This window comes from Miscanthus floridulus, unplaced genomic scaffold (assembly GCF_019320115.1).
Source record: "Miscanthus floridulus cultivar M001 unplaced genomic scaffold, ASM1932011v1 os_2624_4_5, whole genome shotgun sequence".
In the NCBI taxonomy this organism is placed as follows: Eukaryota; Viridiplantae; Streptophyta; class Magnoliopsida; order Poales; family Poaceae; genus Miscanthus; species Miscanthus floridulus.
In genome coordinates, this window is record NW_027098416.1 from 44,040 (window position 1) to 56,153 (window position 12,114).

The 12,114-nt window shown below is 45.9% G+C and overlaps 1 protein-coding gene and 1 pseudogene across 1 annotated transcript; both read right to left on the bottom strand.

The window, feature by feature from the left end:
* Nucleotides 1-1,249: 1,249 nt before the first annotated feature.
* On the bottom strand, nt 1,250-2,491 carry LOC136535240 (uncharacterized). Its single transcript, XM_066527541.1, has 2 exons — nt 2,361-2,491; nt 1,250-1,967 (listed from the first exon to the last, which is right to left on the bottom strand). The coding sequence occupies exons 1-2, from the start codon at nt 2,393-2,395 to the stop codon at nt 1,484-1,486; spliced, it is 519 nt and encodes a 172-aa protein (XP_066383638.1). The 5' UTR covers nt 2,396-2,491; the 3' UTR covers nt 1,250-1,483.
* A 653-nt stretch (nt 2,492-3,144) lies between these two features.
* LOC136535241 (wall-associated receptor kinase 5-like) lies at nt 3,145-11,855 on the bottom strand (annotated as a pseudogene).
* Between the last annotated feature and the right edge of the window lie 259 nt (nt 11,856-12,114).

Sequence of the window (12,114 nt, forward strand, 5' to 3'; positions counted from 1 at the left end):
TTTTCTCCCAATCCTCAAATGGAGTGATTTCTTTGTTCTTTGTGGGCACTCTATTTAGGACATGATTCGCAGTTAAAATTGCCTCACCCCACCATTCCTTAAATAAACCAGCTGTCTCCAACATGGCATTCACCAAGTCAGTTAGAGTGCGGTTCTTTCTTTCAGCAATCCCATTGGATTGTGGTGAGTATGGAGGTGTCCTCTCATGAATTATACCGTGCACCGCGCAAAACTCAGAAAATTCATTAGAGAAATATTCTGCCCCGCGATCGGACCGCAACCGTTTGATATGCTTTTCAAGTTGATTCTCAGCCTCGGCTTTAAAGGTTTTAAAATAATGTAATGCCTCATCTTTTGTTTTAATTAGGTACACATAGCAATATCGAGTGCAATCATCTATGAACGTTATGAAGTATCTCTTACCACCTTTTGTCAAAATTACGTTCATTTCACAAATATCGGAATGGATGAGATCAAGTGGTGCCAACTCTCTCGCCACAGCTGCCTTGTGAGGCTTGCGAGGTTGTTTTGCCTCAACGCATGTATGACATTTGGAGCTTTTGGCAACGTCAAATTTAGGAATTAAATTCAAACCAGCTAAGCGGGACATGCAACCAAGATTAACATGACATAATCGAGAATGCCAAACATTCATCTCAACATTAACGTTATTAACGACATTATTCACTGCAAGAGGTAAAGTATCAACCAAAGACAAGCGGAACAAGCCTCCGCTCTCATAGCCTTTTCCAACAAAGGTTCCATACTTTGACATAACACATTTATTCGACTCAAACACAAGTTTAAAACCGTCTCGACATAGCAGAGAGCCACTAATAAGATTTTTCCTTATTGAGGGGACATGATGCACGTTCTTGAGTTGCACGGTCTTCCCCGAAGTAAGCTTCAGATCCACCGTACCAACACCATGAACACCAGCACGCGCGCCATTCCCCATCAGCAAGGCTCCACTCCTCCCGACCTGGTAAAAAGAAAACAAGGACTTATCAGCACACACATGTATATTTGCACCTGTATCAACCCACCAATCAGGTGAGGAACAAACTGTAAATGCAGATAAATTACCATACCCAGCAGCGTCTGCATCAGTCTCAATGGTGTTGACTGTCTTCGCCTTTGGTGGGGGCTTCCACTTAGCCTCAGGACACTCTCTAGAAAAGTGCCCAGTGTTCCCACAAGTGAAGCAGTTCATCTTTGCCTTGTCTAATCCCATCTTCTTAATATTACCTTTCTTGAAGAAGGTAGTGGATTTCTGCTTAAGCTCCTGCTGGGGCTTCTTCTTTTGTGGCTTAGGACGAAACTTTTGCACCACATGTGCACTAGTAGTCGCCTCACCATTCCCGCCCTTGCTCTTTCCCTTAACATCCTTTGCTCTTGCCTTGTCCTCAACATCAAGAGTGCCAACAAGTTCAGCAATGCTAAACTGCTGCCTCTTGTGTTTCAAGGTAGTAGCAAAATCAGTCTAGGAAGGTGGCAGCTTAGCAATAATGCAACCTGCCACGAACCTGTCAGGGAGAGGACAGCCGTACAGCTCCAATTCCTTCACCAGTCCCTGTATCTCATGAGCCTGTTCGACTACAGGACGGTTATCCACCATCTTGTAGTCATGGAACTGCTCCATGATGTACAGCTCAGAACCGGCGTCGGAAAGACCGTACCGGGCCTCAAGGGCTTCCCACACAGCTCTGCCAGTCGGGAGTGGTATGTAGGCATCAACCAGAGAATCATTGATGATGCTCAACAGTGCAGCCTTGCACATGGTCTCAGCATGTCCCCAAGCCTGCTCATCCTCATCGGATCTCACAGTAGCAGGCTGCTCATTGAGCACATGACCACAGCGCATGGCCGACAACCACAGAAGGGCTTTCTCACGCCACCTCTTGTAGTGAGTGCCCTCAAACGGCGTAGGCTTTAGCATGCCCGCAAAGCCAACAGATGAAAATGGCCTGAAATTACGTTTTTGGATTGTTGACAAATAAGGCATTTTCATATTTATTTTAATCCATAAAAATAACGCAATAAAAAAGAGAATGAAGTCATGAATGAAAAGACAGAAACAGTTCATGACAAAAGTTAACATGATGATAAGACAAATTATAGAGCCGAAACATATGTGAAACATTGTTTTACATAGCTGAAGCATCACAGACATGATCATAAATATTAAAAATGTGTTCTCAAATATCAAGACCATGATGATCACAAAAATAAAAGGAACCAGAAAACCAGCATAATCATCCAAATCAACCAAACAGAACATGTTGAATATGAAAGCAGTATTGCCTAGAAACATCATGATATTGATAATGAAACTCAGAAGAGGGTGAAGAAGATTATACCCTGCGGCGGAGCCGCTCGCACCAGGAAAGGCCATGGTGGTGCTTTGTTGTTGTAGTCGTCCCGCTCGATGCAGTGCAGACAAGGACGCCGTGAAGAAGCACCGCTACTGGTTCACCAGCGAGTAGTCGTGTCACCACTGACACTCCCCAAAAACGTAATCGCCCGTCTTCACCCGAGCAGGTGAAGCCCACGACGGAGACGCGTTTCGGAGGCCTACTCTTCCATCTCTGGTGCTCGCCGGAGGTGGAACGGGAAGAACTTGCGCTGCTGGACTCGCCGCCGCCCGCCTGCCTGCCTGCCTGCCACGCCACGCCACGCCCACGCCCACGGGCTCGGGCCGGGCGGCGGCGGCGGCGGCGCGCGCGCGCGCGCGTGTGGCATCCAGGTGACCCACTTTTACTTCTCAAATAGATCGATCAATGATCAAGTATTTAAGTAGAGTCGTCTCTCGATTAAATTCCCATATGGTACAAAACCATTAATGTACATGTACGGACCATAGAGTTTAATAGAGATATTAAATAAATGGGCCAAGCCCATAATATCTAACAATATCTAACAGTGTCAACTTTGATAACTTGGGATAAGAATTAGAACTAGCACAAATGAGGATTTCTGCAATAGTGCCAGACTGTCTTAGTAAGATGGGCTATCGAAGCTACTCCTATGGAAACCTATAGACTTTATTACTTAAATGTACATAAATGCCTACTAAAGATAGTGTGTTCAAAAATGAATATTGCAAAGGTCTTCAAACTAGAAAAAGATAAAAGCCATGAAAGACTATCGCGGGTATCTTGCTGACAAGAGGAACTCTTCTTCAAGACTATACTGTCTACTTGACTCCTGCTTGCTTGTACCCTCCAGTAATGGATACATCACAGCCTTTTGTTTCTCATCACATATCCTTGTACCCGTACGTTGCACAACCTGTTGTACGGGTGCTTGAATGCTTTCAAGGGTCATCTCCACCTGTCTCATGGTCGGTCGATCCTCTGCTTTCATTTTGACACATGATGCTGCTATTGCAGCTACCTCCCCCCACTTGTTCACCTGCCTCTTCTATGATCTGAGGATCAAGTACATGGACCAAATTGCCTTCCGAGAGCAATGCTGTGAAATGGGCAACAAGACCATCATCCTTAGGTGATCTATACGAGTATGGCTTTTGCCTCGTCAGCAGCTCTATAAGAACAACGCCAAAGCTAAAAACATCACTCTTCTCTGTGAGTCTCCCAGTGTAGGAATACATGGGATCTAAGTATCCAAATGTTCCTTGGATAGCAGTTGAAATCCCAGTGTTATCCGCCGGAATGCATCTTGAAGCTCCAAAGTCAGACACTTTTGCTATCATTGAGGCATCTAAAAGAATATTATGGGACTTGATATCTCTGTGGATTATAGGGAATGACACGGCGGTGTGAAGGTAGGCTAGTGCTATAGCGGTTTCCGTTGCAATTCTAAGCCTACACTCCCATGGTAGTGATGTTGGTCCTTCAACATGAAGATGATCATAAAGAGTGCCATTTGGAATGAATTCGTAAACCAACAGTGGCACTTGTGTCTCAAGGCAACATCCAAAGAGTTTTACCACATTTCGGTGGTTGATTTGAGAGAGGATAGCTACCTCATTAATAAACTCGTCAATCTCTCTTTGGATTGCCACTTTTGACTTTTTTATTGCGACAACTTGCTGGTCGGATAGAATGCCCTTGTAGACAGTACCATGTCCACCTCCGCCAAGCTCGCGAGCTTTGTCAAAGTTATTTGTGGCTTTTTCCAGCTCTGTCAAGGGGATCATCATCTTCTCAGCGATATCAGCCTTTTGAGACACCAATTGTTGCAACAAATGTCCACGGTTCTGCTTGAAGATCTTCTGCTTCAGCATTCTTGCCCTGCGATGCTTAATCCTACGAGTCACAAAGGCCGCACCGAGTACCAGCACCAAAAGACCTGCCCCGCTGCCAACTCCCAGGCCAATACTTAACCCTGATAATACAATAACAAACAAAAAAAGTTTCAGTCAGAGTGACCACAGTTGGTGCTTGTTCCGTGCAAGTACATGTTGAAACAGAGGAGGAAACGATCAAGGAGTATTGCAATACAAAAGCTGAGTAATATGTCTGACGGAGTGGCTCTCTGCTCACCTAGAGAAGATTTGACACAGCCACGTTCCACGTTCGGGTTACCAGCAGCACCGCGTGGGCACCGGCACTCGTACGATCCGTCCGTGTTTGTACAAATACCGAAACAATTGCCCGGGAGTGCGCACTCATTGATATCTGATGAAGCAAACAAGCACTGGAGTATGTTACACAGGCTGTGTGCTAGTAGTACTACTGCACCCAACGGTGCTGTGCCCTTGCAACATGCCAACATGCGTACCTTGGCATCCGCCGGACAGGTAGGGGTTGCCGTCGTAGCCTTTCTGGCAGCGGCACATATAGCCAGTCCGGTAGTTGTTGGTGACGTTGTGGCAGGTGCTGTGGCTGCTGCGGCAGGCGCTCCTCGCCGCATCCGAGGGGCATGACGAGTTGCCGGTGTTAGGATATGATTAGTACCTCTGTGTGTTAACCCGTAGATTCGGGGAAGACTCTTATCGTCTTTCACTGTTGTTGTGGCACAGCAGCAGCGTAGACGCTAGTGTAGGGGCAGCTCTGGCTCGGTGGCGAGACGGCGGTCCGGTGTAGACCTGTAGGGGAACGACGGCGGTGGCGGGGCACATCCCGTCGCTAGCAGCACGACCTTTGATCGGATTAGGGTTTTCTGTAGGTGGGTGTGGCGGCTCCTTCGAACCTCGTGAGCTGAGCCCAGTCCCCCACTCCTCTATATATATGTGATGTACGACAGGGCCCACCAACCAGTTAGGGTTGGACGCCCCCGATCAGGGTGCAGAGGCAAGGGTCCAATAGGCCGTTGGGCCTATCGGTGAAGATCAACTAACATTCTCCCCCTTGATCTCATTCCATCTTTCAATTTCATATCATTTACTTTTGTTCATTCCATTATAGATTAGCGCATAGAGCATGTCTCATCGTCATGGTCCATTGCCGATAGACTTAACAGCTACAACACACTACTCTGTTCTGAAATAGATACTTATCTTTGTGCCTTCTTTTGTCCAAGAATTTTAGGCTTCCCCTTAAACCTATGCTAGCTACATGTTCTCTGAACACCATGTTCTCTGAACATGTTGGGTGGTGAGCCTTTTGTAAGCGGATCCACGAGCATCTTTTTGATACTTATATGCTCAAGACTTATGACTTGATCCCGGACTTTATTTTTCACAATATAATACTCTATGTCAATGTGTTTGGCAGCACCACTTGACTTATATTGTGAGTATACTGTACTGCCTGATTATTATCGCAGTATCACTTAAGTGCTCTATAGATGTCGTCAACCATCTTCAAACTGGGTATGAACTTCTTTAGTCAGTTCACCTGCCCGTTGCCTCATAACATGCTACAAACTGTCAAACATTGTGGACGATATAGTGACAGTTTGCTTTGAGCTTTTCCATGAAATAGCTCCCCTTTGCGAGATGATAGAAAATCCACGTCTGGATATGCATTCACTCTCGCATAATCAGAATATAAATATCCCACCATGTGGAGTGAATCAGATCTTCTATATGTCATCATGAGGCATTTCGTTCCTTGCAAATAATGCAAGACTTTCTTTACTAATTTCAGTGTTCTATTCCAGAATTGCTCTGGAATTTGCCAAGTAAAACCCGGTAACAAATGCCAAGTCAGGGCGCGTACATACTTGAGAATGTTGCAAGCTTTCGACAGCTGAAGCATATGGAACCACTTTCACTTTATCGATTGAGCTCATATTGGTTCCTGGTGCATTGAAAATCCCCATATCTGTCGCCCTTGACTATAGGAGCAGGTGAGGGACTACATTTGTGCATACTAAATTTCTGTAAGATCTTTTTCATGTATGCCTTTTGTGATAGTCCTTATACCATTTTTCTTCTATCTCGGTGAATCTCGATCCCTAAAACGAACGAGGCTTCATCAAGATCTTTCATATCAAATTTCTTTGTCTCTAGTAGTAGACTGACATCACTACTAGCAAGTAAGATATCATCTACATACAGGACAAGGAAGATAAACTTCCCATTCTTAAACTTTGTATTGACACAATTGTCCTCTATATTATCTTTAAACCCAAAATTCTTTATTGTCTGATTAAACTTCAAGTACTACTGTCTTGAAGCTTGTTTTAATCCATAAATGGATTTCTTTAGGCGGCATCACATTCGTTCTTTCTTTCCATGACAAAACCTTTCGGTTGTGCCATGTAAATATTTTCCTCCAAGTCTCCATTGAGAAATGCCGTCTTTACATCCATCTGATGTAATTCTAAATCGTAATGTGCCACTAATGCCATTATGATTCTGAAGGAATCCTTACATGAGACTAGAGAAAAGGTCTCATTGTAATCAATCCCTTTTCTTTGCATAAAGCCTTTTGCCACAAGTCACGCTTTATATTTCTCTATATTCTCTTGAGAGTCAAGTTTTGTTTTGTAGACCCATTTTATAGCCTACTGTTTTGGCTCATTTAGGAATTATTTCCAAGTCCCAAACTATATTGGCATTCATTGATTTTATTTCATCTTCCATGGCCTCAAGCCACTTTGATGAATGATCACTTCTCATGGCTTCTTCAAATGAGGTGGGATCATCCTCCATTTGAAATTCCTCAGTGTTGTACACTTCATAATCAGCAGTAATAGCTGATTTTCTAACTCTTTGAGACCTTTTAGGGACCTCCACTTTTGGCACATCTTCTGTTTGAGGCTATTGTTGCTCCCTCTCATGTGTGGCAATAGGTTCTATAGAATCCTAAAGAACAGGTTCTTTATCGTCATTCATTGTTGCCATAGGTGGGATAACAATAGGTGCTGGCACCACAGTATCTAGCACTGTCGGTGCAGCTATAGTAGGTAGTGAGAAAATTGGCTCATGAATCATTGGAGTGGGCGCTTACACCCGCTTCACTTCAAGGTCAATTTCTCGAGCTACCATGCTCTCCCTCATCAATTCGTCCTCTAGAAAGACAGCATGTCTCGTTTCCACAAACTTTGTATGTCTCTCTAGACAGTAGAAAATAAAAACCTTTTGACTTTTTTGGGTAACCAAAGAAATGGCACCTTACTATTTTGGGATCTAACTTCCCAATGTTTAGGTTAAATACTTTAGCCTCAGTAGGGCTCCCCCATACACACGCAAGTGGTTTAGTGAGGGTACACTTTCTGTTCACAACTTATACGGTGTTTTGGGCAACCACTTACTTGGTACTCTTTTGAGAATATGAATGGGGGGTTTTTAACGCCTCTATCCACAGGCTCAACTATAAAGTGGAGTAACTTATCATACTGCCCACCATATCCATCAGGGTACGATTGATTCTTTTAGCTACTCTATTCTGCTGAGGTTCACCCGGTATAGAATACTGTGCTACTATGCCATTCTTTTAGGGTATGTCGACCATAGTACTCCCCCATGGTCAGACCTGACTATCTTAATCTTTAATATCTTAAATTTATCCAATGCTTCTGTTCTTTCTTTGATTGGATAAATATAGCCATAATGAGAGTAATCATCTGTGAATGTTATGAATGAATCATAACCACCCACACTCTTTACAAGAAAGTTGACCACAGATGTCTGTGTGAATAATCTGTAAAATTCCTGTGCTTCATTTGTCATCTTTCTTAATCTTCTTTACATACTTTCCTTTTATGCATTCCCTGCATTGTTCTTAATCTGAGAGCTCTAATGGAGGAAGAATATCATTCTTAACTTGTCTTTCTATTCTCCCCCTCGAAATATGACTTAAACGACCAGTGCTATAATTTCGACAACGCATCATGAGCTCTCTTATGCCACTATTTCCAGAGTAACACTCTATCACCAGCTGCTTTATCAGCTGGGTAGCATATGTCTTTGAAGAGCCAATGAACTGACTCTTTATTCTATCGAGATACTCGGTGACTGTGTCACATTCTGGGATTGAGCCCACAATTGCAGGTTCAATCATGTTCTTTATCACAGCCAAAACATTTCTTGTTGGTAGTGATCCACTTCCTATGCACAAAAGTCATAGGACTATCTTTTGAGATTCAAAATCTCTCTCTTTAGTTGCCCAAGTGGCATCATTCTCTTTTGTCTCCCTCATCGGTGCCACAAACTCAGTGGAACATGGTGAGGTGACTACCTAGTCCACCTTAGACAAGATGAAAACTATGTCAAAACTTTTCTTATCATAAAAATAACACCATTTGCATGCCTTGATTCCAACGTTGGTCAAAATCAAAATATACAACTATTATTATACACTAATTCTACATCACCGTTGGACAGAAATAGAATTAATGCATAAATCATTAACTTTTACAACTGTTCTCATACACTAATTCTACATCACCGTTGGACAGAAGTAGAATTAATGCATAAATCATTAAAATTATCAATTTTTCTTATACACTAATTCTACATCACCATTGGGCAGAAGTAGAATTAATGCATAAATCATTAAAATTATGATATTGTTATTAACAACGTTGGTCAGAAAATAACAACATCATAATCATGTTAAATCTCTTTTTCTACAATTAAATACCACATTGGTTCAAAATAACTGGAGAATCAATATTTTCTTTGGCCGTGGAAAAACTCTCTTTTCCTTGAATTTTACCCACAGGGAAAATTGCTTTTTCTATTTTCTTTAATCCATTAATCAATTTCTAGGAAATAAACATTTACTGGAAAAACTTTCATTTTTCTCCAGTTAAATATTCATGTCGGCTTCAAAATCACTGGAGAATATACTTTTTCTTTAACAGCGGAAAAATTTTCACTCAATTTCTTGAATTTTACCCATAGGGAAAAATTATTTTTCTATTTTTCTTTTGAGCCAATTTGCATTTTTCAATTTTCTGAAAAAAGAAAAAAATGCAAAACTAGACTCAAACTTTACTGTTTCGGCCCAAAAACCGCAGAAACGGCTCGACCCATTTCTTTTCACGTGCGCAGGCCGCACCCAGGCCGCAACCTAGGCCTGGGCCGACAAAGTCCCGCGCGCCCGCTCGCCCGCCTGGGCCTACGACTTGGCCCATTCAATCTCGGCCATCCATTCACATCCGACGGCCGAGCGCGCATCTCGCTCGTATAAAAGCCGACGCCACGCGCCTGTGAGCGAAACCCTAGCTCATTCTTTCGGCTGCTTCCTCTCTCTTCTTCGTCCGCTCTCTCCTCTCTCTACCTCAGTGCAGCGAGCACAACAAGTGACCGAGAGCGAGCGAAGGCGACTATGGCACCGCCGCCGGCCCCCTCGCCGGCGTGTGCGTTCCCCAGCGGGTGAGCGCGCCGCCGTCGAGCGGCCTGGCCACGGTGACCCCTTGGCCGAGCCCGGCGAGCAGCGAGCCCGGCTCGGTCTTCTTCTTTCGCGCCGGCGAAGGGTTTTCCCGACGCCTGGCGAGGTTTTCCCGTCCCCCTTTCCCTTTCTCCTTTCCCATCCCCTTCTTTTTGATTTGGATCTCATTTCTCTTTTCCGAACTGGTTAGGGTTTGGATCTTCCCCTTCGGATTTGAGTTGCATTTTCTTTCTTTTCTTTTCGCTTGTTCACCCGAAAAGGGGATCTAGTGTTAGGGTTCATTTCTTTTGATTTCTTTTCCTCTTTTGGAGTTCATCCGAATGGCTTTCCCTTTTCCCTTACTCCATGCGAGTTAGGGTTAGGGTTCGGTTGAACCCGGATTCTTTTCCCTTCTTCCCCTTTCCCCTTCTTCTTTTGGGATTAACCCGATTTGGGATTGGGGTTAAAATTAGGGTTAGTCTTAGGGTTTGGCCAAATCCGAATCCACTCTTCTTCTTCTTCTACTGTTTCTCTTCCCGTTGAAGGCTTTTACGGGTTTAGGGTTCGGCTTGAAGTGCCGATAGCCCTTCCTTTCACCCAGTTAGGGTTAGGCTTGGGGAACCTTTATCTGTTCAGATCCGAAAGGAACTCTTTTCTTTTCTTAGATCTGAATTGGATCTGTTCTGTTCTTGGGTTAGGGTTCGGCTTCGTGAGCCGAGGGTCCTATCTCTTCTCTGATCCGAATGGATCTTGTTTTCTTTTCCCCCGCGCGGTGGCGGTGGTGATCGGTAGACAGTGACTGTCCGTCCACCCCGGTCTCTCTTTCTTTCTTCTTTTACCCGGTTAGGGTTAGTGTTACACAGAGGCAACCTAGATCTGGTACCATTGTTAGGATCAATGATTAGTACCTCTGTGTGTGTAACCCGTAGATCCAGGGAAGACCCTTCTCGCCTTTCACTGTTGCGGCACAGCAGCAACGTAGATGCTGGTGTAGGGGCAGCTCCGGCTCGGTGGCGAGACGGCGGTCCAGTGTAGACCTGCAGGGGAACGACGGCAGTGGCGGGGCACATCCCGTCGCTGGCAGCACGACCTTTGATCGGATTAGGGTTTTCTGTAGATGGGTGTGGCGGCTCCTTCGAACCTCGTGAGCTGAGCCTAGTTCCCCACTCCTCTATATATATGTGCTGTGCGACAGGGGTCCACTAACCAGTTAGGATTGGACGCCTCCCGATCAGGACGCAGAGGCAAGGGCCCAATAGGCCGTTGGTACTTATCGGTGGAGATCACCTAACAGCCGGCGGCATCTGCTGGAGCCGTTGCCGGGACTATTGGGGTCGACGCCACCGCCCAGTCCAGCACCACCGGAACCGGCGTCAAGGACGTGGAATCCCGCACCGAGTTGTTGAGCATTTGCGCGGCGACACTGTCAAACCAACCATGCTCGGCGATGCGCACTGCCACAGGTAGCAAGCCTGTGTTCTCAACGTCCAGGTACTTGAACTGGACGGCGTAGGACGGGCGGCCGATGGGGATGGGCGTCTCGCAGCAGCGGATCCCGGAGCACGCGGTGGCACCATCGCCAGGGGTGGTTACCACGGCGCCGGCCCACTTGTCGTCGATGGAGCAGAAGGAGGAGCAGCCGGTGATGACGTTGCCGCTGCCCCCGAGCAGCGTCCCCTGAACGTTGCACCCTGTGACAACCAACTGGTTGCGCCACTCTGAGACCACGTACGGGCTGCCACTGCCACTGACAGCGCCGCGGCCGCCGCTCCAGGTGCCGCTGCCGTCGACGGATGTGCTGAAGTTGATGTTCACGGCGCCCGCAGTGTACAGGGCCCGGACCATGGAGTTGGCCAGAGAGATGTCCACGATCTGGAGGAAGCCGTCTCCGAGCAGCAGCCGCGGCGGGTGGCGCGTTCGATCGCAGGTGAGGTTGAAGCCAGGGAGGGAGCAGCTGGCGCCGATGCCGAATGGATACGGCACGCTCAGGTTGCCGCAGCTGGATGGACAGGTCGGCGGCGGGCCTGCTGCATTTCCGGACTGAGCTGCTGAAGCCAAGGAGAGCTGCAGAACCAGCATCAGCGCCGCTGCCGGAACCATCACCGCGCCGCCTGCAGAACCAGAATGTCTTCTATGCTGTTTCGAGTAGTTGTGGCATGTCCATCCACCTGTCTATCCATTTTAAATAGTTCGAGATATATCGAAAAAGAATGCATGCCATTTGCCTTTTGGTCAAGGAAACATCGAGTTACACTTGCACCTGCTTTAGCATCGACTTCCACGTCAAACGTCAAGTGGCACTGTGGCAGTACAGCTTTAGCATGCTGTAGGAAGGTGACCTGCACTCAGTTGCGGAGTCAGAAGTTTTTCGAAGCCCGGGCGA